Source organism: Mytilus galloprovincialis, chromosome 7, assembly GCF_965363235.1.
Source record: "Mytilus galloprovincialis chromosome 7, xbMytGall1.hap1.1, whole genome shotgun sequence".
NCBI classification, from domain to species: Eukaryota; Metazoa; Mollusca; class Bivalvia; order Mytilida; family Mytilidae; genus Mytilus; species Mytilus galloprovincialis.
Genome location: NC_134844.1, coordinates 23,233,820 through 23,261,778, shown reverse-complemented (window position 1 = coordinate 23,261,778; position 27,959 = coordinate 23,233,820). Strand labels below are relative to the sequence as shown.

Here is a 27,959-nt window from a genome sequence, read left to right as displayed (position 1 = left end):
TCTTAAACTGATCAAAAGAAGTCATGAGTCTAACCTCATTAGGAAGTGAGTTCCATACTTGTCCTGCCTCAAATCTAAAGGATCTTTTACCATAGCTTGAGGTTCTAGGTCTAGGTAACTCAGCAGTGTTTACATACCTGAAATTATATGAATTGTTTTTTATTACAACTTAATCTTGAATAAATAAAGGACATTTTATATTAATTATTCTAAAGGTCTCCAAGGCAATTGAGCGCATTCTACGAGTTAAAACCTCCTGGTTTTTATTTCAAAATTTCTACTTTTTTGAGAAATTTCATATCTTCTGATTATAAACTAACACTTTTGTATGGACTAGTTAAATATGTAGAAGAAGATCTAATGTAAGTAGGGCATCTTTATAAGAGTACAGATTTCCTGTCAGTCATTTGATAATTAAATATACCCTTAATTTTGATTACATCTTCTGAAAATGAATCACCAATTTACAATATGGAATAACCTCTGTTTCCGTACAATTCAGTTAGAATTATTGCATTGTTCAAGCAGTAAACATAGATTCCTTCATTTTAGAAGATAAAGGGACACAAATCTTTCTCATCATTAGAAACACTTAAATAGGTAGGGCATACATTTTTCTCACTTACAATGTCAAAACTATTTATACTGTATAATCATTTATTTGCGTATGTACCACTGAGGGAAAATCTGCATACAATCTTGCAGATTTAAATTGAGAATGGAAAAGGGGAATGTTTGAAAGAAACAACAACCCGGACATAGAGCAGAAAACAGCCGAAGGCAAGAAATCATTTTTGGTCGTCAACACAGAAAACTTCTTCGTTGAATATCTAAATTCACTTCCAATTTTGAAGTTGTTGTTTTGCTCACAAGTTAATTGGGTTTTTTTCTGTTCATTACTTTAATGTATGTTATTGTCATTTAGTCTTATTTCGTTTTTAGCTCAACTGGCCCAAAGGGCCAAGTGAGCTTTTCTCATCACTTTGCGTCCGTCGTCCGTCGTCGTCGTCGTCGTCGTCTGTTAACTTTTACAAAAATCTTCTCCTCTGAAACTACTGGGCCAAATTAAACCAAACTTGGCCACAATCATTATTGGGGTATCTAGTTTAAAAAATGTGTCAGGTAACCCGGCCAACCAACCAAGATGGCCGCCATGGCTAAAAATAGAACATAGGGGTAAAATGCAGTTTTTGGCTTATAACTCAAAAACCAAAGCATTAAGAGCAAATCTGACAAGGAGTAAAATTGTTTATCAGGTCGAGATCTATCTGCCCTGAAATTTTCAGATGAATCGGACAACCTGTTGTTGGGTTGCTGTCCCTGAATTGGTAATTTTAAGGAAATTTTGCTGTTTTTGGTTATTATCTTGAATATTTTTATAGAAAGAGATAAACTGTAAACTGCAATAATGTTTAGCAAAGTAAGATTTACAAATAAGTCAACATGACCGAAATGGTCAGTTGACCCCTTTAGGAGTTATTGCCCTTTATAGTCAATTTTTAACCATTTTTCGTAAATCTTAGTTCTCTTTTACAAAATCTTCTCCTCTGAAACTACTGGCCCAATTTATCCAAACTTGGCCACAATCATCTTTGGGGTGAGGTATCTAGTTTACAAAAATGTGTCTTGTGACCCGGCCATTCAACCAAGATGGCTGCCACGGCTAAAATTAAAACATAGGGGTAAATGCAGTTTTTGACTTATAACCCCAAAACCAAAGCATTTAGAGCATTTCTGACGGGGTTAAATTGTTTACCATGGCAAGATCTATCTGCCCTGAAATTTTCAGATGAATTGGACAACCGGTTGTTGGGTTGCTGCCCCTGAATTGGTAATTTTAAGGAAATTTTGCCGTTTATTTTTGTTATTATCTTGAATATTTTTTATAGAGAGAGATAAACTGTAAACAGCAATAATGTACAGCAAAGTAAGACCTAAAATTAAGTCAACTGACCAAAATGGTCAATTGATCCCCTAAGGAGTTATTTATAGTCAATTTTTTACAATTTTCATTAAATTTGTAAATTTTTACTAAAATTTTCCACTGAAACTACGTACTGTGCCAAGTTCATCATAGATAGAGATAGTTGTAAGCAGCAAGAATGTTCAGTAAAGATATATGTAAAAGACAATTTTGTCATGAATCCACCTGCTTCCTTTGTTAATTATTCACATAGACCAAGGTGAGCGACACAGGCTCTTTAGAGCCTCTAGTTGATATTATGCTGGTTGAATTTAGTAGACTTTTTGTTTGACTGACCCTTGTGATCTGCTTAAAAGTAGAAAAAAATAAAGGATATGGGCTATTCATTCATGACACAAAATCAGTACATGAAAAACAAAACAAAAACACACATAAAGCAAAGAAATTGCACTTTCATCATTGTTCTTTATCTCAAAGTCACTGTGAGGTCTTTAACACAGAGTAACAGAAAAAAAAACTCTCACTTTACTGAAAGATTGAGAAGGCTCCTTACTAGCATTTAAGCGACATTCTGATAATTATAAAAGAAGAGCTAGGTTACGACGGTTTGAAATTAATCAGTGTTTAATGTTTTAATCATGATCAACTATGATTATTTCAGAAACACTTGTTGTGCACCCGAATTCGTGTTTCTAAGTGTTTCTGAACTAATCTCTCATAAAACACGTGAGCGTTACTTTGTTTTGCTTTAATATTTGATTACCAGAGGCACTTGTGTCGACGTCTTAACCCATTATGAAGCAAACTTCTGTTAAATGTACAGGTGTATATGTTTATCAAAACAAACAGGATATTGTGTAATAAAACATCGTGTTGTTCGAAAGCACAATGTCAGAGCACCAACTAACCGTGTATAGGCTTTTGGTTTTTCTTCAATTTTTTTTTTTTTTCGTTTTTGCAGTGACAATGTTAGCTTTTCGTCGACTGATTTTAGTTATTCTTTTGATATTTGTCACTTCTTTATTTATACCTAGCTAAACGACAGTACTTCACAAATAAACTAATGTAAACATGAGTTTTGTCAGTTTGTTCCCATTAAGATCCATTAAGAGACTGTTAAAACCTTGGGAAATTATATTTTTCAGTACCGGTAACTAAAACACATCAACTTGGTTTTTTGTCTCAGTCGGTTCAAAACGTAACTGTTTCATTCGAGTTTTAATACACTCGCATTCAAATTCGTATATATATATATATATATATATATATATATATATATATATATATATATATATATAAAATCTACATTCAAATATGTAAGGTTTAAAAATGGGCACAGTCATATTTCTTATCAATGCATACTTTTACAATATCAACATCTAGTCAACGCTGTGTTTTTACCCACAACGCCTACTTAAATTAATATCATCTATTTCATACAAAATAATGACTTTTTCTCTTTACAAAACTATGTTACATTTGGTTTGAGGATTCACGACTGTTTACATACCTTCGAAACTATCATCGTCATTTTCGGTGTCGTTATATAAACAAACAAATTAAATCTTTTAATACAGTAGTTATAATATTTTATCAAATGGAAGGAATGGTTTATTATCCAGTGTCCCCAAGACAAATTATAAACAATATTAAGATACGGAAGATACGTAATTATATCAGTTATTTATAATAACACCTCAGTAACATTGTTATTTTACTATATCTGATTCAGAGGAGTCAACATATTTATCTTGGTTTTCACAAGAATATTAAACAGCAACACGCGTGAGAGGAACAAACAAGTAAGAATTTGTTTTTCCTTAATTTGTAGCATATTTTACATTCAAATTAAAGAATTTTTGTCATTTTTTTATATAATTTGGTGCTGAAAATTAATTTATTTTGCCTTTTATGATGACTTTTTGAATTTATCACTTTTGATATATTCGAATTTGTACAACTATCATGAGCCAATGAATAATGTTCAATATCCGCAAATGGTTAAGGCTTATGGTGAAATAACTGAAATGACGCTATTTTGTTCAATATTTGAGATGCCATTCCAGCACTCACATAATCTAAACAACTGAGAAATAGAAAAAAAGGGCTAAACATCCCAATCAACGAAAGGAAAATTAACAATATAAAAACAATTGTGTCAAGTGTGTAGTAAGTGTAGTACAATTCTTGTATAAAATGATAATGCGTTGTAGTATCATGTTGATGTATAAAGAATAATGTATACAGAAAAAGAAAAAAAATGTTATTCAAATCCACCTTACTAGTTATTTTTAAACCTTTCTAAAGCATTTAACTGAACAATATTATTTTCGACTATCCCTCTGGTATCCGTTTCCCCCCTCTTCTATTACCAAGCTCATAACTTGAATTTTTAATATCGAAATTTTGTCTGAAATATGAAAATAATAACAAATTACGTGTTTCCGTATATGGTCTTTTTAAATAACTTTCGGATTATGTGTTTCCGTATATGGTATTGTTTCTGTTTATATTTTAAGATTACGCTGTCGCAAACATTATTTAAAACGTAGATTAATCGATCTAGGTTAAAATATCAATAAAATTCCATGTGACTTGTGATAGTCGTAAAAAAATAACACGACCGTAAAACGACAATGAGGAATTTAAGTTGAATAATTACATTAGATGTATGTTTCATTATAATACTTTATTCTGATTAGCTAATTGCACATCACGTGTTATTCCTTCAGCAATTGCATCACTCAATAAAACTTATCATCCATGATAACACGTGGTCCCACAATAAAGTGCACAGGTGAATTAAACAAAAAATAATATAAAATTCTTGTTTTGATGATCATAGCTAAAAAATGTAATTATAAGTATTGAATGCTTCTTTTTGTAACTTCATAGGGTTGTAAAAGCGTTGACCGTGCGTACATTTTTAGAATGAAGCGCTTCCGCGCTTCATACAAAATGTACTTCGGTCAACGCTTTTACACCCCAATGAATTTACAAAAAGAAGCATTCAATTCTTAAATAAAAAAAATGAAATGAGAGAGTGTATAATAGCACACCGGATATCCATACTCGAAACCATGGAGGGATTCGAATTCCAAGGAGTCTTTTCACACACACTTACGATAATGATGATGTGTGTGTTTTACTGTCCGGCTGTCCAGTCTGGATATTGCGGTCTAATATACCTATCTACAGATTTGGGTCTGTCTGTCGTTTGGCTTTCATCTTACTCCGACTGCAATGTTGTGGCTGGTACGGAGTATCAGGCCGTTCTGCCAAGAAGGCTGCTTTGTTGGGTGTTGTGGAGGTGTAGTAGATCAGGCGATGACATACCTTGTTGGGGTTATAAGGACTGGTGATAATATCCCTGGTTATTACAACTCCAACTGGTTTCCTTTTGTACTTTGTTGGTGTTAGTACTTGACCGACCATGGTGTCTCTAGCTTCCGTCTGAGTGTTGTGGTCTAAGCTTGTGGTTTGTGGTTATTCTGCAGTGGATACAACGGCTGTTTTGTGGCCATCAACTGGTCGTAACGGTTAGCGATGCATCTCCTGGTAGATGGTGGCTTGTTCTCACTTTTCAGGGCCGGCTCAGGTTTCATAGATGAAGTATCTGATTCCTTGACCTTGATCCAAGTAAGCTGAATTGAGACTTGGTCAGAACTGGCGGTGAATTTCAAATCCGGCTCTTTTCTAGAAAAAAAAATCATTGTTTTATATAAAATTGCATGCGCGTAGCTACGTTTACGTCAAAACGCCCGGGCGTGCACTTGAATTTTGAAAATGAAACAAATAATTGACATAGAATAAGAAAAACTGCTCTAAAGCACATCAGCCTTGTGCTTCTTTTTTCAATGGATTGTAATTTTGAATAAAAAGGGACTAAATTTACTCAAATAGATCATTTAATATATTTGTTCGAATCTTTTGTAATAGTCTGAATCTACTATGAATTCTACGTACTTTTCGTCTATTTACAGCAATTCACTATCTGCTTAGAATCGATATGCTGTTTGTATTTTTGTCGAGCCTGTGAATTATGTCCCAAAAGCGAGACAAAGCGGCGTCAATATTTAGGTTCCGAATGTGGATAAAGTCTTTTGAATGACTCTCCGTGAAATTTGACGAAAGTTGGACAGAAACTGTTTATGATCAAAAGAGTATTCAGAGCAATATAATAATACAATTATATCTTTAATTTTCCCGCATTTTAAGGACAAAATGTATTTCTTTCTACAATTAATAAGTGGTCGCAGTTTGGGCTTACATTTTGTTATTTCTCAATTACATTAACATGATTAACTACTTGTCGAACCTTCATCGAATTTTATGAAAATGCCGAAGAAGCTTTTTCTATGACAAATGTCTAAAGCTAAAATTTTGAAAGCATTTGTTTTCGTTCATTTTTCTGTTCTTTTCTGATAGACAGATAGCCGGACTCTTCTTTACGCAATTAATTGTTTTACATGCTCAATTTATAAAACCTTAATATAAAAAAGAAGATGTGGTATGATTGCCAATGAGACAACTATCCACAAAAGACCAAAATGACACAGGCATTAACAACTATAGGTCACCGTACGGCCTTCAACAATGAGCAAAGCCCATACCGCACAGTCAGCTATTATAGGCCCCAATACGACAATGTAAAACAATTCAAACGAGAAAACTAACGGCCTTATTTATGTAAAAACAAATGAATGAAAAACAAATATGTAACACATAAACAAACGACAACCACCGAATTACAGGCATATTGTCTTGAAATATTCTAGATCAAGAAAAAAATATCAAAAGAAAATTTTTAATTTTTTTTCAAATCCCTTTAAAGGAATGATAAATTGATTCACTTTTTGTGGGAAGAAATACTAGGTGTTCCAGATTTTTTATATTGCTCCTCTTAGATATATTGGGGTTTTTTTGTGTTCATTAAAGGGTGCTTTTGTCGATTGTATGCTCACTCACGGCACCCTTTAAACTTATTTAAAAGTTATATTGGTTTGGACGTTTTCTCTAAAACCAATGACCATTAGGCTAGCTTCCAGTTTAACACGATGAATAAGTTAACGCATTACAAAATTTAACCAAAACAAATAAACCATTTAGATTCAAAAGTATGTTGCTATTAATGATTTTTTACTGACAGGAATCATTATGGTATATCATTCTCGATAACTTTCCCTTTCGAACTTTCGAACCCACTACCTACGGGGCGCCGAATGGGACTCTTGTGGTTTTGTACAAAGTTCAATTCTGTCATAACAAATTCAGTTTTGTCTTACAAAACTATGTGATACAGACTTGTTTTATGAGAACTTCAATTTTGTGATGACAAAATTCAGTTTTGTCATGACAAAATTCATTTTTGTAGACAAAATTCATTTTTGTCATGACAAATGTCAATTTTGTCAAAAAGGTATGCAAATATAAACTTATTTGCATACAAAATTGACTTTTGTTATCTAATATGGAAATTAAAACACAAAAGTCAATTGTGTGAGACAAAATTCAATTTTATTAGTGTATATTAGTGCTTTCTTTTAGTTTTTATGATGACATTTTTATCAGTATCTATTACATTATCTAATAAATTTTCAAAATGATCTAATGATGTGATAGGGTCATTTGGAGGTCTATTAAAACATACAACTAAGAATCTACCAGTTTTTGTTGTAATTTTTAAAAACGATGGATGGAATACGAAAAGTAAACATAGATTCCGCTATTTTTTTATCACCTTCTAAATCGATAAGTTCTATTTCTTTGCTGCAAATCCTCATCTTCAAATGCATTAATTGACCGTTCGTTATCAAGCGATAGTCCACACGCATGTCTTTGTTAAAATGACTTGTGATGTATAAGAACCCCCAAAAAATGATTAATAAATCCATACGAAATTCCAATGAGCAAACTATTTTCTCAATGATTTTGCAGTGTGTTATATATAATCCGCGCGAGATGCAGAAATTCTTTACTATTCTATTTTTAGGATCATTTGTTTACGAAATATATAGAGAATAATACATGGCAAAATCCGTATCATATGCCGTATCATCCCGAGATACCATTATCAGCCAGAGGGCCTTCTGGCCCGAGGGATGATATTGGTCGAGGGTGATACGGCGTGTGATACGGATTTTGCCATGTATTATTCTGTTTATCATACATTTTTTTAAAACCAAATTAAAATTGTAAAAAAAAGCATTTGTGCAGAAACAAACTTCACGAAAATTATGACCAAATAAACAATAAAAATGTAACTCGCAACTCAACTTTTGTTACTCGCAACTCGACTTTCTTAACTCGCATCTCGACTTTTGTAACTTTCAACTCGACTCTTGTAACTCGCAACTTGATTACAACTTAAGTGTTGTGAAAAGGGGAATTCTAGAAGTATATACAAAGAAAAGCAAATACGAACAATTGAATATGACCCAGAAAGCCTGTCCGAATTGGTTGAAGCACAGATACATGTTTGAACACGGAATAGGACCCCATGTGTCCACCTTTCGGGTCGTTATTGTTCAAACATAGATTCGAAATAAAACATATTATTGAGCTTTTTATTTATTATATTTGAACATTTATATGAAACTCTAGAATAAAAAGCGATATCCATTGACGTTTGTTTACGTTTCTGTTTCTATTTGTCGTACGTAGTTTTGCCGCCACTATACAACCATTTACTAGTACTTTATATATCGCTACGCATGCAGATATCCAGTTGAAATTAAACAGTGTGTATGTAATCCGAGCGAGGATCTAAACAGCTAAAGGTCACTATACGGCCTTCAAAATGGCAAAACCCCATGCCATCGTTTAGAGTATTTACTAAATTAGGGCCCTGAAATGGGAGGATTTCTTATCGTAGAGTTGCAAGTTGCGAGTTACGAAAGTCGAGTTGCGAGTTACAAGAGTCGAGTTGAAAGTTACAAAAGTCGAATTACGAGTTACAAAAGTCGAGTTGCGAGTTAAGAAAGTCGAGTTGCGAGTTAAGAAAGTCGAGTTGCGCGTTACAAAAGTTTCGAGTTGCGAGTTAAAAAAGTCGAGTTGCGATTTACATTTTTTTTTTATAAAAGTCTAATATAAGTTCTTGAAGTATTTGAAAAAAAAAATAATGTATCCTTAAAGGACGAGATCGATCTTATCTTATCCAGTGCGTTTACACTACAACCTAAAAAGAACCGGTATGACCAATATTACCTTATATTTCGTAAACAAATAATCCTAAAAATGGAATAGTAAAGGAATATTTGCATCTCGCGCAGACTATATATAAAGCCTCGGTCACACCTTACCGGATAGTTCGAACGGACGTCTAACGGATAACTTTTTTTCAATCCGTTCATGTCCGTTAGACGTCCGTTCTTATCCGTTAGACGTCCGTTCTGATCCGTTGCATGTCCGTTCAAACTCCCCGGCGGTTCCATTCCGATCTGAATACGGGTCCGCATACTACTCTACATTGATGGAGTAAAGGAAAATAGTTCCGGAACGGAAACGACCACTGTCCGGAGTTTGATGTCCGAATACGGGTCCGCATACTAATCTACATTGATGGAGTAAAGGAAAATAGTTCCGGAACGGAAACGATCACTGTCCGGAGTTTGATGTCCGTTAAGCGAACGTTTTATCCGTCGACGTTCGTTCTGTCCGGTGGAAAATTTTGAGCATGTTCAAAACTTTGAACGGACGTTCAGCGGATAAAATGTCCGTTGAACGTCCGTTAGGCGTCCGTTTTGTACGGTACTCGTCCGTTTCTTTTCCGTTTTGTATCCGTTACGTGTCCGTTATACATCCGTTAGAGGTCTGGAAGATAAATTCACCAACGGACTTCTACCGGACGTTTAACGGATAAAACGGATGTTGAACGGATGAGAAACGGACTTCTACCGGACGTATAACGGATAAAACGGATGATGAACGAATCTGAAACGGATAAATGCCAATTGAAAATTTCGCGTCAGAAATGAAAATTATTGGTATGTCAGGTTTCTTAAGGTTCATGAATTCTTATTATTCATAATCGATCTTAGAGTATAGGCACGTCTTCACAATCAAGCAGTTCTTATTCAGGCCAGACACTGCCCTTTGGCGGAATTTTGAAGAACAAACCAAAAGCAGTTACACAGAAACATTTTGAATATTTATGCGATTTACATGTATTATTATTGTCGCCTTTGATTTTTGTCCGTATATCTTGTTCATCCGTTTTATCCGGTACGCTTCCGTTAGGTGTCCGTTTTATGCGTTACTCGTCCGTTGGATGTACGTTCGACATCCGTTCTGTCAGGTACGTGTCCGTTTCTCGTACGTTGTATATCCGGTGTGTGTCCGTTATGCATCCGTTACACGTCCGTTTTATTCGGTCAGTACATCAACGGACTCCCAACGGATAACAATTTTGTCAACGGACAACTTTTATTTTCATCCGTAAGGCGTCCGTTCGTGCTAGTCCGGTAAGGTGTGACCGAGGCTTAACACACTGCAAAATCACGGAGAAAATAGTTTGTTCATTGGAATTTCGTATGGATTTATTAATATTTTTTTTTTTTTTGGTTCTGATACTTATACATCACAAGTCATTTTAACAAAGACATGTGTGTGGACAATCGCTTAATAACGAACGGTCAATGCATTTGAAGATGAGGATTTGCAGCAAAGAAATAGAACTTATAGATTTAGAAGATGATCCAAAAATAGCGGAATCTATGTTTACTTTTCGTATTCAATCCATCGTTTTTATACGCCCGTCAAAATTTTTACGGGACGTATTATGGTATACAAATGTCCGGTGTCCGTCCGTCGTTCCGTCCGTCTGTCCGTCTGTCCGTCTGTCTGTCCGGCGTAAACATGTCGCACCATAACTTAAGAACGACTTATCCAAATTTCATGAAACTTAATATAGTTATTTCTTATAATGGTCAAATGATCTGTATACTTTTTGGTGAAAATAGGATTTAAACTTTTTGAGTTACGGCACTTTGTAACTAAGACAGGGGTGTGTTTTTTTTTTTCACATGTCGCATCGTATCTCAAAAACAATTCTTGATTATTGCTTAAAACTTTACACACTTCTTAGTTATATTAGTCTTAATATCTGTATACTTTTTGGTGATGATTCAAAATTTCATTTTTGAGTTATTGAGTATTTTGTAAAAAAGTGGGAGGGTTTTTTTACATGTCGCGCTGTATCTCAAAAACAATTTATGATTATTGCATAAAACTTTATACACTTCTTTGTTATATTAATCTAAAGATCTGTATACTTTTTGGTGATGATTCAAATTTTCATTTTTGAGTCATTGAGTATTTTGTAAAAAAGGGGGAGGGGGTTTTTACATGTCGTGCCGTATCTCAAAAACAAATTATGATTATTGCTTAAAACTTTACACACTTCTTTGTTATATTACTGTAAAGATCTGTATACTTTTTGGTGATGACTTAAAATTTTATTTTTGAGTTATTGAGTATTTTATAAAAAAAGGGGATCTTTTTTTTTACATGTCCCGCCGTGTCTCAAAAACAATAAATGGTTATTGTTTAAAACTTTCTCAGAAACTATTGATGAGTATTGCATAAAACTTCCACACAAGACGTAGGGCGTATCATGCGCTCATGGCGAAGCTGTTTATTAAAAATTACAACAAAAACTGGTAGATTCTTAGTTGTATGTTTTAATAGACCTCCAAATGAACCTATCACATCATTAGACCAATTTAAAAATTTATAAGTTAATGTAATAGATACTGATAAAAATGACATCATAAAAACTAAAAGAAAGCACTATACACTATAGTTAAACCAAAAGTTTGTATTAGCACAAGACTTGAAAGCAACGGGTCGTACGTTCTAATTTACACTGGATAACAGCATATATGTGTGGTCCTAGAAAGCTACAGAATCATTTCCTCTATATGAAAATAAGGAGATGTGGTATGATTGGCAATAATGCACTGTCAAGGTCAAATGAAGTGGATTAAAGCCACCATAGACAACCGTATGGCCTTCAAAATCCTTTCTTTGTAGTTTGCTTTAAACGGCCGAAAAATAAAAAATGTGAAACAATCCAAATTGAATTCTTAGAAAACTAACGGAAACCGTTTTTTAACTCATATTTGACAATCTCAAACATGTGAACACTATTTAATTCTAAACCTAAGTGACTTAGTTTTAAAAGTTACCCAATACCCAGGAGGAATACTTTAAAAAAATCTTATTCACGATGTAGCAATAAGGGACGACATCAAAACATCAATGAAGGATAAAAAAAAAACTTAATTCAAAAAGTTTGTAAGGGGGTCAACATTGCTGCAATTTTTGTTTAATTGAAATCGATTTCATATACATCCTCATTGGTCAATCAATTTTTCCCAAATTAAGTAAGGAGGGGCGTAGGGGGTCATTGAAAAAAGTATATGAATTAAGTTTTTTATCCTACATTGAACTTTTGATGTCGTGCCTAAACATTTTAAACTTTCCAATTGAATCTTACCTACAAAATGGCGCAAAATGTAGTTTTTTTTTTTAAATAGTGTCTTTGACAGCTACATGTATAGACTTAAGAATAAAAACGGGGAATGAGTCAAAGACAGCAACCCAACCATAATATACAATTCAACCAAAGGCCGATAGGTCTTCAACACAGCGAGAAATCATACACCTAGAGGGAGCTCCGAGCAGGCCCCGAAACACAATGTTCATTAGATCAAGAATATCGACGCCATTCTATGCCTATAAAGATGAACCAAAAAATATACAAGAGCAACAAAGGCTAAAGGTTCTTGACTTTGGTCAGACACAACAATGCGGCGGGTTTAAACTGGTTTTATGTACGCCAATCATTTCCCCCTTCATCTCTAGTCAATGTAGACCTATATAATGTTAACGTCCGCAATTTTGAGTGTCACTGCCAAAGAATAAATTTTGCGGTCCCTAACGAATATTACCAGGCTCTGCAGCTGCCCCAAAAAGCCCACTCTAAATGAAATCTGCAGGAGGGGTCTTTTACATATACATATGTACTATAATTTGGTTGCTATCTCCCTTTACGTTTAATATGACGGTGCTAGCTATGAAATTTGATAATAATTAAACTGCAAGCCATCAAAAGGCTATCTGCTTCTTCAGAAAATACTATACGTTGTGATTATGTAAGCAATCTATTTAACTTTTACAAGAGACTCAGATGAGGTCCAAACAACAACAAAAATCAACAATACTGTATACAATTCTATAATCAATCATCATTCCAAAATGTGAAACAGTTACACCAAAAACAAAAATTATAAATATATAAAAAAATATTTCGTTTCCATATTTTTAAGCAGCAACTCGACTTTCTTAACTCCCAACTCGACTTTCTTAACCGTCGCAACTCGACTTTCGTAGCTCGCAACTCGACTGTCTTAAATCGCAACTCGACTTTCGTTACTCGCAACTCGACTTTTGTGACTCGCAACTCTACTTTCGTAACTCGCAACTCTACTTTCGTAACTCGCAACTCTACTTTCGTAACTCGCAACTCGACTTTCATAACTCGTAACTCGACTTTTGTAACTCGTAACTCGATAATCGCAACTCACAACTCGACAACAAGTGAATCTCCTGAAATGGCGAATTGTATTGAACTATTTAAACAAAATGATAATACAAAAGCGAAACATGTGTTTGTCTGTGGGTTGCTTGTCTCATCTGCTTTATTCCTTTGTTTTATCCGTTTCATTATATCAAATTATTATTTGTCTTAATGAATAAGATAGTTCGTGTATTTTTAAGAAAATAAAATACCATAACCATACAGATGTAGTCATGGGCAAGTTGTTAAATTTGCTTTTTAAGTTAAACTCAATAGTTGAGCTCCATTTAAATTAAATTAAAATCAAAATCAAAAACTATTTATTTTTTTATTTTTTTTTCATATGCAGTTTATGTAAAGCAGCATGATGATCACAATTTTGACACTAGCATCGTTATTTACCAGTATTTATGGGCATGGAAGACTAATTTTACCTCCAGGTAGATCCACGATGTGGCGGCTTGGATATAACACTCCTAAGAATTACAACGACAACCAAGTTTCATGTGGCGGCTTTTACGTATGTATACTTGATATCTCTCTATTCGTCTATTTTACATTTTATTATTTAATTGAGTATTTCATGTTTGTTTAGTGCTTCTTTCTGTAGTTTTGTTGCGACGTAAATATTTGTAAAAGCCAAAATTGTTTGAAACACCAAACACACGTAAATGTTAGCACGGCCAATCTTTCCTAAACTCCTCCCTGCCACGATATATAAACCTATATACTAACTATTGTGTATAAGGTGTGAAACTGTAAGGTGTTGTCTGTAGTGTACAATGCAATAAGACATCGTTATAATGGATTTAAAGTCGATTTATACTTGTACCTTAAGATTTATTTTCTTTGTTTCAATGATTTATGTATTATCATGTTTCGAATATTAGATTATTTCTGAACATGAAATTAGAAATATGTGTAGCAAAACTTTAACCCAGTGAAGAACACCAGCACGCGAATTTTTATTTTTGTTATTTCGATAGTTGGACAAATAGAATCTAAATAAGTCATGCAAGTTGAAGATTTGATGCCATCTTCATAAAGTCTGGGCTATAGTATTTTGTTTGTATTTTTTTAATTTTTTAATCGATAATTTTTGGAATAAACTTCAAATGTGTAACAACCGAGGCCTTGTGAATATTTTAATAAATCTATGGCTTTTATGAATTAATTTCTAGAGCAAAGTTTAACGCGGACGACGACAACACGATATCAGTTATCTATCCATGTGTCTCTTTTCCAGGGCCGTAACTACCTATGAGGCAGGGGAGGCAAATGCCTCCCCTGAATTTTCTACAACATTTTTTTTGAAGTTATTTATAATGAAATATTGACAATATGTACACGAAGAACTTGAATTTATATTAAAAACAACACAAGTTAGTACAGTTTTAACAGTGTCATCATGATACGTGATATATCTGTCATTTTCCGGATTTTTGATCGAAAGTAAACCGTTTAAGTATTTTTATTTTTTTTTTTCGTGTGGCCGTCCGTCTTTTATTCAGTATTCGTACGAGAACACATATGAAACTTTGCTTTCGACAATTTTGAATAAAACTTAACTATTCATTTTTATTTAGGTGCTCAATTAAGTAGAGGAAGTTTCCATTGTATTGTGAATCTTTTATGATATCGGAAATTCGTTACCGGCTAAATGAGCTGTTGGGTTATTAAATTTGTTTTAACGTCTCCCGATCGTACGAGAACAATCTGGTCAATGCCTTAGTAGTTAAACACTCCCATTCGTTGTAGCAGGGACTTTCTATACTAAGTATATACTATTATATATAGGTCCCTGGTTGTAGTTATATACATGTCGTTATATACAAAAAAGTACACTTAAAATTACGTTAATTCAAGGTCCTAGATATATATAAAACAAAATCTTGCATTCTATGATTTTGCTTTATATGTTTTTTTAACTTACCTGTTTGATTTCTAATAAAAATATCTTTAAATACAGATAATAATTGTTTGCATAAAAAAACGCTTCCAGGATCCAGCAATGAGCTGATGTTTCTTAAAATTAAGGAAATCGAAGGAAAACGGGTCATTTTTAGCTATATTCAGAAAAAAAATCAGCGGTCCCAATGTATTTAATGTTAATAATTATAGGTCCAAGTACGGCCTTCAAGACGGAGCCTTAACTCACCCGAGCAGCAATCTCAGCTTGTTTTGCATAAAAATTGCTTTCAGGTTAAAGCAATACTGGTGTTTCTTAAAGTAAGGAAATCGAAGGAAAACGGGTCATTTTTAGCCATTTTACCGAGAGAAAAAAATCGGCGGGGAGCTGCGCCCCCAACCCCCCTCTCAAGGGGTCCTCAATCGGCGGCCCCCAAACCCCTGCCTCCCCTGAATTCGAACCCTAGTTACGGCCCTGTTTTCAGTAGCTCGAAACCTTTACAGATAACAACGCTTGAACGAATCTTGATATTTGGGTATTTCCCGCGTTTTCTCAGATGAATATTTCAATTTAATACAGAATATCATTAGCTTAAATAACTTATTGGTTCTAAAAGTCATTTATAAATCTATCCAAATAAGTATTAATAAAAATATTGATTTGGAGGTAAATTCAAATGGGGGAAATCCATAAACCCTGCCACATTCAAACGTTAGACTAGATCAACCAAAGAAACCAATAGAAAACAACTATTATAATAGTATTTCTGACTTTGGGACAGCCTTTCATAAAAGATACTAGGTTTAATAAAGTTTTATAGCTAGCAACCCCTACTATAGTAAATGCTCCCATAAAATTGGCTGTTAAATACTGTAATTGTAATACAAAATTTGGCAACCAAGAAGCACAGTATTAGTCAATTTGGAAGGATATTACCGTATGATATGAATAGAGCTAATCATTTTGGCTTCATAACAATTTAAATGTACCAACTGCATATATAGCATGTATAGTAAATCAAAGAGATTAACGTATAAATTTACATAAAATGGTACTTTCAGAAACAATGGACTTTAAACAAAGGAAAGTGTGGACTATGTGGAGATCCATGGGACGGTACACGCGAGAACGAGGCAGGAGGAAAATATGCGACTGGCACTATAGCAGGAAATTATAGTGCCGGAAACACAATGGAAGTGAAACTAGAAATAACAGCTTCTCATAAAGGTTTTCACGAATTTCGTATTTGTCCTGTTAATAACCCCAGTGTACGAGCCACTCAGTCATGCTTTGATGCACATATACTCCATCAACCAAACGGGCAAACAAAATTTGATGAGCCAGGAGCTGTTGGGACATATGCAGTCACACTTGTTCTTCCTCGAGATGTATCATGTACACAATGTGTGCTACAATGGATATGGAATACAGGTAAAACTCATATTATAAAGTCATTATTACGTGACATTGCAGATATTTTCTCCGTCCTTCGTCATGATAAGAACCAGAGGTCAATGACTCGAGTACTGATAATGACCGAGGGTAGATAATATATTTGGAATGAAAAATGTCATGTCAATATCTCCATTAAAATACTGCATATTTTTTTTTATTTCAAGATGTGTTAATATTATATGTACTTTATACTAGTACTTAAAACTGTCACAATAACAAACCAACATGATAGACCATTTGGGGTCGAACATTTGCTATTCGGGTAGGGAGGGGGATTTTTCTTACGATTGTTTAAATTCACCTTTTGTTAGAGTTGATGTTTTTTTTTTAAATCCGTAAAACTATATTTCTTTATTTTTTACACAAGTATTTTCTGCAATTGGCTGCACATAGTATTGCAGAGTATAAATTTTTCATTTCATTTCAGTTCTTTCTAGGTCTGATTATACATTTAAAAACTATCATAATTCCAATCCAAAGAGGTTGGGCACATTTTGTTTCCTGATCTGAAGAAAATAAACGATACATTCTACAGAACTATAATGGTAAAACTTTACTTTGCGACTATTTCATAGAATATACGTAAAACACATGGGCAGTATATACAATACATACTATAAAAATTTGTATATCAATTTTAGCCAACTGGCACTAATGGGAAATACATGTATACGGATCACCATTCGTTAATATAAGCATTCAGTGCCTATAATTCGATACTTATTATAGTATACAAATTTAGCACGCTGATGATTAAAGTTAGACCTTCATGATTGATTGATTGATTGATTGATTAATTGAATGGTTGATTGATTGATTGATTGATTGATTGATTGATTGATTGATTGATTGATTGATTGATTGATTGATTGATCGATTGGTGTTTAAACGCTATTTTGAGGCACTCAGTTTTTATAAGCGGAGGAAGCAGGAGATGGAGGAAACCATCGACATTCGGTAGGATAAATGACAAAGTTAATCAATTAAGATTGGAATCGCTCACTTACCATGTGCAAGTTTTTTACTTACAACCTCAGTGTTTACAAGTCTAGTGATATAGTGGTTCAACTATTTAGACTACTCAGCAATCCAGGTCCCTCGGAACATCTTTTAAAATTACATTGTTATTGGTTTCTTATTTCAATTATTTAGTTTACGGGTATCTGACATACTATTATTTTATTATAGGTAACTCGTATGGCTGTGATCAAAATAACAAATGTTGTATCGGATGCGGTCCCCAGGAACAATTTTATGGATGCGCCGACATAGCTATTTCTCCTGCATCGGGATATTCTGCTACCGACAACAATAACCATGCAACCTCCTACCACGTCCAGAATTTCGCTTTGTGTTTAATTTACATACTTGTCATCCAGATACTGATTAATAATTTGTATTTTTGAACAGAAATACACTTCAGCACACCTTGTAAAACATTGATACTCATACGAATTTGATATTCAAAAACAAATAATTTTTATTATTACATGTATATATCGATTTATCTGTAATTTTGACTACGTTCGTCTTTGTGTGTGTTTTGTAATAAAACCTGTAGCACATCATTCAATATTTGATGACAGAACGTGTTTCGTTTTATATTATGTTAGATACCGTTCAGACAGTGTTATTATTTTTATTGCCATGTACTTTGGATATGTTTTCAGAATGGATACTGAATAAAACGATCTAGATCGATTACAAATGAGACAATTAACTCTCCATCAAAAATGAAAGAACATAGAAGTTTGCAACAATAGTCACCGTACGGCCTTCAGCATTGAGTAAAACCCATACCACATGGTCAGCTTTTAAAGACCCCAAAAGGACATATATCAAAAGCAATTCAAACGAGAAAGGTAACGGCATGATTTATGGATAAAATTGATTGAAAAAAAAACATATAAAAACAACAGCAAACAACAGCAACTCAATTACTTGTGACAGGCACATACATACTGTGACAGGGTCAATATAAAAATACAGAAATATGGTATGATTGCCAATGAGACAACTATCAACCAAAGTAATAACATCTTTTTCTAGTGCCAAACCATCACTCTAACCTGGACAGATGTGTAACAAACACTACAACACAAGATTAAACTATAAAAAAAAAACAAATGAAAGGTCTTAATTCACCAGATCGATACAAATCAGAAAAACAAAAAACACACAGACACACGAGAATCCCAGGGAATTTATACATCCCTAAAAAATACGGAAAGTACAGATCTGAGAGTACGATCAGTTATTTTAAACAACTAATAAAAAAAACCACTAAAATTAAATTAAACTATCAATTAGTACACATCCACCATTCAATGGATTTAGTGTAAAGACGTCATTATTTAAACACTCAGAGAAAACATGACCTTGAGCAACTGGTGAAAATTTACTATTTATACTTGTAACTTAAGGTACTGAAGCACTATTTTAGAGTTGTAAACAGATCAGACTATACAAAAAAGAATGGAAACCAGAATCCAAAAACTAATAATTTAATTTTGGATGTAACGCGTCTTCTGATTGGCTGACGTTATTTTGTTATGAGCCCATAGACATAATTTAGTCATGTGACCGTAACGTCATCAACGTTTTTTCATGGAATTTAGAATTAAATTATAAGAAATGACTGTAATATTTTTTCTGTCTATTCGAAATAACATTAAAAATGTGGTGCACACTGTAAATAACCCGCTACGCGCGTTATTCAGTGTGCACCACATTTTTTATGTTATTTCTTCATAGACAGAAAAAATATTACAGTCATTCCTTAAATAAACAAGACAATCAGAAATGAACAAATAATTTAAGTATGTTCTTCTATGTATATGTTGTTATATGACCGACCGAGAATGAGTTGAGTATTAAAAAAAAATATATTTTAACCCGAGATATGTTTACGTGCGTGGGTACATACATTTGGCAATCGATAAGCTCGCCCTCGTTAGCTTTGGTCTTGCTGAAATGTTTCGGATTTGAAAGGTGTAATGTTGGTAACAGATCTTAACGTTTCTCTCTCTAATATATATATATATATTCAATTCAATTCAATTCAATATTTATTGGAAAGAACACAATAGAGGCGTGATCCACTGAAATACAGACAATAATAATATTAAAACAACATATAAACCAAAGATAGATGCATGTAACAATACGTCATACGTAAATTCTATAGACACCATAACATTTTAGGTATATTCTATAAATACCATTACATTCAAAGCTCACATTGATACCATATACAGCACGAGAATTCTAAATTTTCATAATTTTACTTAAAACACACAATATATATACTGTGAATAGTCGTGTCATGTACAACCATATACCTTGTTATTTTTGTAACTATTCGTTACAATCTTTATTTGGTTCTTTTTAACATGGCATTGTATAAGTGTGTGTTTTCGGCTCTAGTATGGAAACTATGTATAAAATTTCCTTTTTGCAACGGAAGCCAATTTACCGGACTTTTAAGTAAAAGAAAATGTTGATTTGAAGCTGAATAAAGCTCTTTATAAATAGTTTTGGTATTTTTTGTGAACATAAAGCATTCGCTGAAATACAAACTTTTGAACAAACAAGTTACCTTGTACTCTACCAAACGTCTTTTGTTACTTTTCAGTGCGCCGAAAAATGTTGATTGGATATTGAATTTGTTACACTTGTTTATAGAACCAAATCAAATGCACTTTAACCGAAAACAGGAAATAACCAGTTTAAAAACGATTTTTAATTATCTAGAAGAATTTTTTTTTTGTTGGCAAATTAGAAACGCACTATGCACAAACAAGAAAACTATACGGAAATTGGAATACAGCAAATGTAAATTACAAATGTCAGAATATGACGCAGATATTCCGATTTATCGGTTAATCAAGTCAATAAACATACTGTTTATAAGATTTTATTCTCAGGTGCAAGTTTATAATAAGCTATAGAAAACAATGATCTCGATGGTAATGATGACAACTGATACGAACAGAATGCATTTGTTAATTATTCCTGACACGTGTTTCCAAATTTTGCTGTCACAATCACTCCATGGATACGGTTTGTCTTTACCTAATTTGCAGATAGGTTCCTCTTGCTGGTTTATTTTTCGTAAACATAAGTATCGTAGCCAATGCGGAACGTTGTCTGAAGGATTTTTGTTGTAAATGAAATGGACTAGCAAAACACCCAACGTAACGACAGTACTAAAGGCTAATTGTAGTAGTAACAGTATGTTGAAATTTGATAATGGGTCCGTAGCCGGAAGTAGGTCAGAGACCATAGTCATGAAGACCGTGAAGGTGAGGACCATTGTAACAGCATATCCAACTCGATCAGAAGAGTCCAGTGGAAGAAGAAAAACAAGCACATTTGCAAAACTTATGAGAAAAACTGGGACCACAAGGTTCATCGTCATGAAAAGCGGTCTTCGCCCTAAATTGATTGTATAGGTTAGCTTGGACCAAGTGGTGTTTGCAATTAGTTGTCTTGTTTTTACAAAAGTATTCTGTATTTTAAACTCGCTATGCATTGTTGTGGAGTTTGTGTGAACGTAATCAGTTATTGACATCAGTTTAACATCCATGGACGGGTGCATTGCTTCAAGAAGTATATCACATTCGTGGACATCAAAAGGGAAATCCGTGACGTCAACGTTGCATATTGTCTGCCAAACACCGGAACTTTCAAAAAAGGCTGATCCATCGTTAGTAAATGTAACATACGTCATCTTACTGTCAAAATAATTGTCCATTTTATATAATGAATGGTAATCAACCGTGTTGCCGATTACTATTTTCGGAACCCACACATCGTGTATAGAAACTTGTATCATATCAATATTTCCATAATTTATTGGATTCCACATAATAATCTCGTCCCACCACTTCAATGTGAATTTTCCTAGAAACGTGAAAATTCCAGATTTTTCCTCAAAATCAATAACAGCATTTATATCAAAATTTATATTAATGTTGACAACATCAGCATTTAACTCTCGTGGTTTAATGTGTCTTGAATAATTCGAGAGAATTGTGTCGTAAAGTGTCCTTGAAAACTGATAGTTCATCCCAGATACTGAATGCAGTATCAAAAGAAAGGAGTAGGGGCATTAAGGCCTAGTTTTGGCCTAAGAAAATGAAATATTTGAAAACTATTTCAAATTGGCACATAATGTTTAGAAATGCATAGGGTCAAGAAATATAAATGAAAAACATAACGATTTTTATCTGATGACGTCACAATTACGTCATAATATGTACTGTTTTCACAAAAACGATGAAAAATACAGAATTTATGCAGTTTTCTGACTTTAAGTCCGTTGTGGAAACATCCTGCGCAGGCGAGAAACAACAAAATAATTGAACTAAAGCTTTATTATAACTATTGGCATTATCTCACCGAATATAAAGTTGTTTCTTGGGTGCGCACATACTTTTTCAGTCTAAAATATACTTAAAATTTGATGAATAAACAAGGAAAATCACGAAATTTAACAAAATATGCAAATTAGGTTATGATTTGTTGCCATGGTAACTTGTTCGATGTCGAATTTGTTTTGTTTTTATTAGTACCTTATACCTTAGACAAGTTTTCAGTAATTTAAGAATATGTATGATAACTCTAAAATTTGCAGTAATTTTTGGGCCAAATAAGGGCCTTATTGCCCCTACTCCTTTCCAAATAAACATTATCGTTCAGTATTCATTCCGTTGATCTATTCCAGTTTGGACAAACATGCACCTCTTGCAGCTTTCTAAATGGTCATGACTGATTGTCAAGATAAGAAGGACACCATACATGTATTACCCCAATATACAATCCAACAGCATAATCTTCAAACTCGTGTCACAGTTTACTTAAGAGTCGTGCCAAATTTTCTTAATGCCTACAATTGTTATTGAATATTCTTATAAAATCAGACCTCTTCAACGTAAGTATTGATTTAGATTAATCTCTTACATGCAATTAATAGAATGAAATTCAAAACAGTGTAGCTGTGGCCATTGATTGACACATTAAAATCATCCATTAACTGGGATAATTTAGGTGAACGTTTGTATGTAACGACCAATGCTCACTATGTACTTTTTAAAGACACTTAAACTATGGGGTCACCAAAGGTTTTCAACACCTAAATAAAGTAATACGAAAAATTAATCAGAAATAACACGATATTTTGATTTATATCAATTATATAAATCAAAACACAAAGGTTATTCCTGATTAATTTTTCGAATTATTTTATAATTAAAGGCGTTAAGAAACCTTTGGTGACCCCACAGTTTAAATGTCTATCGTAGGTACGTCGTGAACAGTGGTCGTTACAGACAAACGTTCACGTAAATTGTCCCAGTCAATGGATGATTTTAATGTGTCAATCAATGGCCACAGCTACACTGTTTTGAATTTCATTCTACCTACTCATAGATATGTAACATACTACCTCTACTGTTTTTATTTTTTATAAATGACTTGATTGAAGACATGAATATTAGTCCTTCAGCTGACATAGTTAATATTAACGAAGTTCTGATATACTTAATACTATTTGCAGACGATACTATATTATTTGGGAAATCTCCTGAAATTCTACAGGAACTACTTGATAAACTACTTATTTATTGTAATAAGTGAATATAGAAGTGAATATTAACAAAACGAAAGTTGTTGTATTCAAAAATGGCTGGCAACCCGTAACTGCAAAATTTTTCTACAACAACGAAGAACTAGAAATTGTCGATTCGTATATATATCTTGGTATGCTGATACACTGTAACGGAAAATTTTTAAAAACACAGAAGCGATTGGCCTTACAAGGTTCACGATCTTTGGCAGCTCTGAATAATTCAACAAATGGTTTATACTTGACGAAGAAAAAGAAATGTGATTTATTCGATCGTATGGTTGCGTCTGTGATAAATTATGCTTCGGAAATTTGGGGTTTCCATCGTGGAAATGATGTTGAAATTATCCATTACCGTTTTTGTCGATCTATTTTGAAACTGGGTAAATGTACGCCAAATGTTTTTTTTATATGGCGAACTAGGGCGTTTGCCAATGAATGTAATTAGAAAACAAAAAGTTTTGAAATACTGGTTAAAAATTGTAACTCATAAACCACTTATTGTGTATGATATCTATATATTGTTACTCAGAGATGCAAATACTGGTAAAACTAATTGGGTTTCTAATGTTTGTGACCTCTTGTTTAGTATTGGTTTAAACTTTGTATGGTACCAGCAGTCTGGTATAAATATATCATTAGATGTAATAAAAACTAGGTTAAAAGATCAATATATTCAAAGTTGGTTTGCATCTATACAGGATTGTGAGAAACTTACTATGTACAGAATTTTAAAATTAGATTTTTGTTTTGAAGATTACGTAGATTATAACTATAATTCACATTTTTTCACAAAAACTACGTAGTGGTACTATGAAGTTAAATGTTGAGGTGGGGCGTTATACAAATATACTAAGAGAAAACAGATTATGTACTTGCTGTAATATGAAAAGTGTTGAAGATGAGTATCATTTTACTTTAGTGTGTCCTGTGTATAGACATGTACGGCTGCAGTTTTTACCAAATTATTACTGTTCGTGGCCAAATGTAGATCTTTAGTTGGAAAATTATGTAATTATTTGAAATCTGCATGGCAGATTAGATCACATCTAATAAGCTGATCATTTGTCTATTGTAATATCTTATTATATTGTTCTCTGTTGTTTATTGTGTGTCACAATGTAAATATGTTTGTGTTGCTATAGCATGTAACTACTGCTTTGCAAATAAAGAATTCATTCATTCAACATAATAATACGTGTCAACATATTTACTGAGTGTTTAAAATATAATGATTAAATAAAGTAAAGTAATACAATTTAAAATGTTTCGATTTAAAAGCTCTTAATGCTATTTACTACGTGCGACCACGAAATAATTCAAAATAATTCAGCGTAGAAATTGCATCTACATTGTATGCATTGACTAAGTCTTACATAGAACTGAAGAACCTCTGGTATGTAATACCGCTGACCTTGTTTGTATTAAGTGTTTTATGGTAAAGCCGAACTTTAGTCAAATTTTTGTACATATATAATCTATGCTTTACTTAGTTAACATGGTTAAGTGCAAGTTATTTGTGGTAACAAAACCTATGGCTTGATAAAGTTAATTACTTATTTATACAAAAGCTGTATTAGAAAAGTGTACCTGCCGTAAGAAGAGACAAAAGGAACAGAAAAATGGAAATTACAATAAAATAAGAATGTGTCCATAGTACACGGATGCCCCACTCGCACAATCATTTTCCATGTTCAGTGAACCGTGAAATTGGGGTAAAACTTTAATTTGGAATTAAAATTAGAAAGATCATATCATAGGGAACATGTGTACTAAGGTTCAAGTTGGTGTGACTTTAACTTCATCAAAAACTACCTTCAGCAAAAACTTTAACCAAAACTTTAACCTGAACTTCGCACTATCATTTTCTATGTTCAGTGGACTGTGAAATTGGGGTCAAAACTTTAAGTTGGAATTAAAATTAGAAAGATCATATCATAGGGAACATGTGTACTAAGTTTCAAGTTGATGTGACTTTAACTTCATCAAAAACTACCTTGGCCAAAAACTTTAACCAAAACTTTAACATGAACTTCGCATTATCATTTTCTATGTTCAGTGGACCATGAAATTGGGGTCAAAACTATAATTTGGCATTAAAATTAGAAAGATCATATCATGGGGAATTTGTGTACTAAGTTTCAAGTTGATTGGACTTCAACTTCATCAAACACTACCTTGACCAAAAACTGTAACGTGAAGTGGGAGGGACGGACGGACGAACGGAGGCACAGACCAGAAAACATAATGCCACTCTACTATCGTAGGTGGGGCATACAAATCTTCTATTTTATCGATCGTTTTGTATAGGGTTTACTATATATGTTACTGGACATTCAAGAAAAAAGACAGTTGTTGCTGTTTATATTTAGTTTTCATATATCAGTTTCTTTTAGTAGTATAGTTCTTGATAATTCAAAGTAAAAATGGTATCAAGGTAACGTTAGTTGTTGTTTTATTTACGCATCATTAAGACAATTTTTATGTTCGTACGAGCAAAGCGAATGAGAACATAAGTATCTGTGCTACGTATGGCCTTTATGGAGTTTGCGTATTACAGATATTAAGATTTTGAAAACTTATTATATTAATTTTAAAGCTAAGTGTTAATGTAGATAAACAATCAGAGACATCAAATAAAAAAAATAATTTCGTGCAATTTCTGAAGATTACACAATCAGAGGACATCTTTATTATTTTCATTTTTCGATAAATAAAAGATGTCCTCTGAATGAATAATGCAAAGTTTAGTGACTGTGTTGAACGCATCTATCCAATTGAACATCATATAAAGGATACACCAAATACATGTAATTCTGTCACATGTCTTGACTTTCATCTATAAATTGATAGTGGTTCAGTTGAGAACACTGTACGATATAAGAGATGAAGCAACATTCCAACAAGGCTTGCATATGGAGTATAATCTATATCTCCCAGCTGATACGATATTCCAAAGCTAGCATTCCCTGTTATGATTCCTTTCAAAGGGAGTCGTTGCTTACAAGACTTAGAAAGCCAAAAGTTCCAAGTTGAAATCATCCATTTGCAAAATTAAACAGTCATTGCGAGTTGGTTGCAGTGACTGCTTTGGAATAACTGTTGCACAGATGACGACGGATATGTTCTAATTGTCGAAACCACAATCCTATTGTCTATCCTCGAATGTGACTTGTATCTGGTTAGAATGGGGACGTTGAATCGGGACGTGAATTTCACCTTGAACGAGCATACATGAAACTCACGTAAAAGTTTTATGTTTTTACGTGAATTGAGATTCTCCTGAAACTCACGTGAACATATTTACATGAATTTCGTTCACGTGAACTTGACAAAAAAAAATGGTATTTTTCATAATTTCAATATAAATTTGCGAATTTAGATGTTGTTTGAACTACTTTGTTTTTTAAATTCACGTGAATTTCATTTGAATAAAGTCATGTGTTTTGAACATGAGTTTCACATATAAGATATACGTGAAAATCATATGAACTGATTTCTATAAGTTTCACATACATTAAGCTCGTGTGAGGTGAAATTCACTTGAATTTGACATGAGATTAACATGAATTTAACATTCCCCATTTCCATTCTCAATTTACGTGAAATCTTTGAGAGTGAAATTTACCTGCGCTTTTTGTACGTTAAGAACCCTTAGTAAAAATATTTAAGGGGTCCGTAAGTGACTTGTCTCAAGTCAAAATGTTTGTCCCTATGCAATATATCCTCATTTTTCAGTAGCAGATCAATTTTTTCCAACCTTTATCCCGGATGACCTCTTTTACAGGAACTACCTTGTTTTCGTCCTGAACATGCATTAAATATTTGCAACTGGACGTTGAGCAACGTCAAATGTGACCTAACGAATAAGATTTGTCACCGGAAATGTAATTTCATAAGCAACGTAACGGATGCCACTTAAGGAGCAGGATCTATTTGCCTTTTAAGACTGGCCATCATCCCAGATTGTGGTGGGTCTTCAATTTTTCATGATTTGTTTTAAAGACTTACGTGCGTCTTTTGGTCGTTTTTACTTTTTGCCCTGGCATTGTCAGTTCGTATTCAACTTAGAAAGCTTTAATTGGTCGGAGCATTCCTTTAGTATCTTAAGCATCTCTTTTTATACGAAATAAGATAAGGCCCATAATATTGAAAGCATTGTCAAATGTCTAATACATGTTTTATACGATTTGTCATTTCTCTTGGCCTTTTAAGGTTTAATCCGATTTTCAAAGTTTGTATCATTATTGTTTTGGATTTTCAAATATGGTAGTTTGTCCTCGGTCATCACTGACGAACCTCAGATTTGTACCGAAAAGGGTGTTATATTTTTATCGTTCTAAAACTTATGGATTATGTGAATGTTGTATGTAAAAATGTCCTCAAGCACCATTAGAACAGTTAAAGCAAACTAAATGAAATTTGTCACATCAAAACTACGCCAATGTTTTCTAAAATTGAT

The 27,959-nt window shown here is 33.3% G+C and overlaps 1 protein-coding gene across 2 annotated transcripts; it reads left to right on the top strand.

Annotated features, from left to right (window-relative positions):
* The first annotated feature begins 467 nt into the window (after positions 1 to 467).
* Positions 468 to 18,461, top strand: LOC143082581 (uncharacterized). Of its 2 annotated transcripts, none has more exons than XM_076258320.1 (4): positions 468 to 600; positions 13,855 to 14,025; positions 16,476 to 16,845; positions 18,058 to 18,461. In XM_076258320.1, the coding sequence occupies exons 2-4, from the start codon at positions 13,870 to 13,872 to the stop codon at positions 18,273 to 18,275; spliced, it is 744 nt and encodes a 247-aa protein (XP_076114435.1). In that variant the 5' UTR covers positions 468 to 600; positions 13,855 to 13,869; the 3' UTR covers positions 18,276 to 18,461. The 2 variants fall into 2 exon arrangements, with proteins under 2 accessions (XP_076114435.1, XP_076114434.1); XM_076258319.1 differs by lacking the exon at positions 468 to 600 and adding an exon at positions 3,572 to 3,726.
* The last annotated feature ends 9,498 nt before the right edge of the window (positions 18,462 to 27,959 follow it).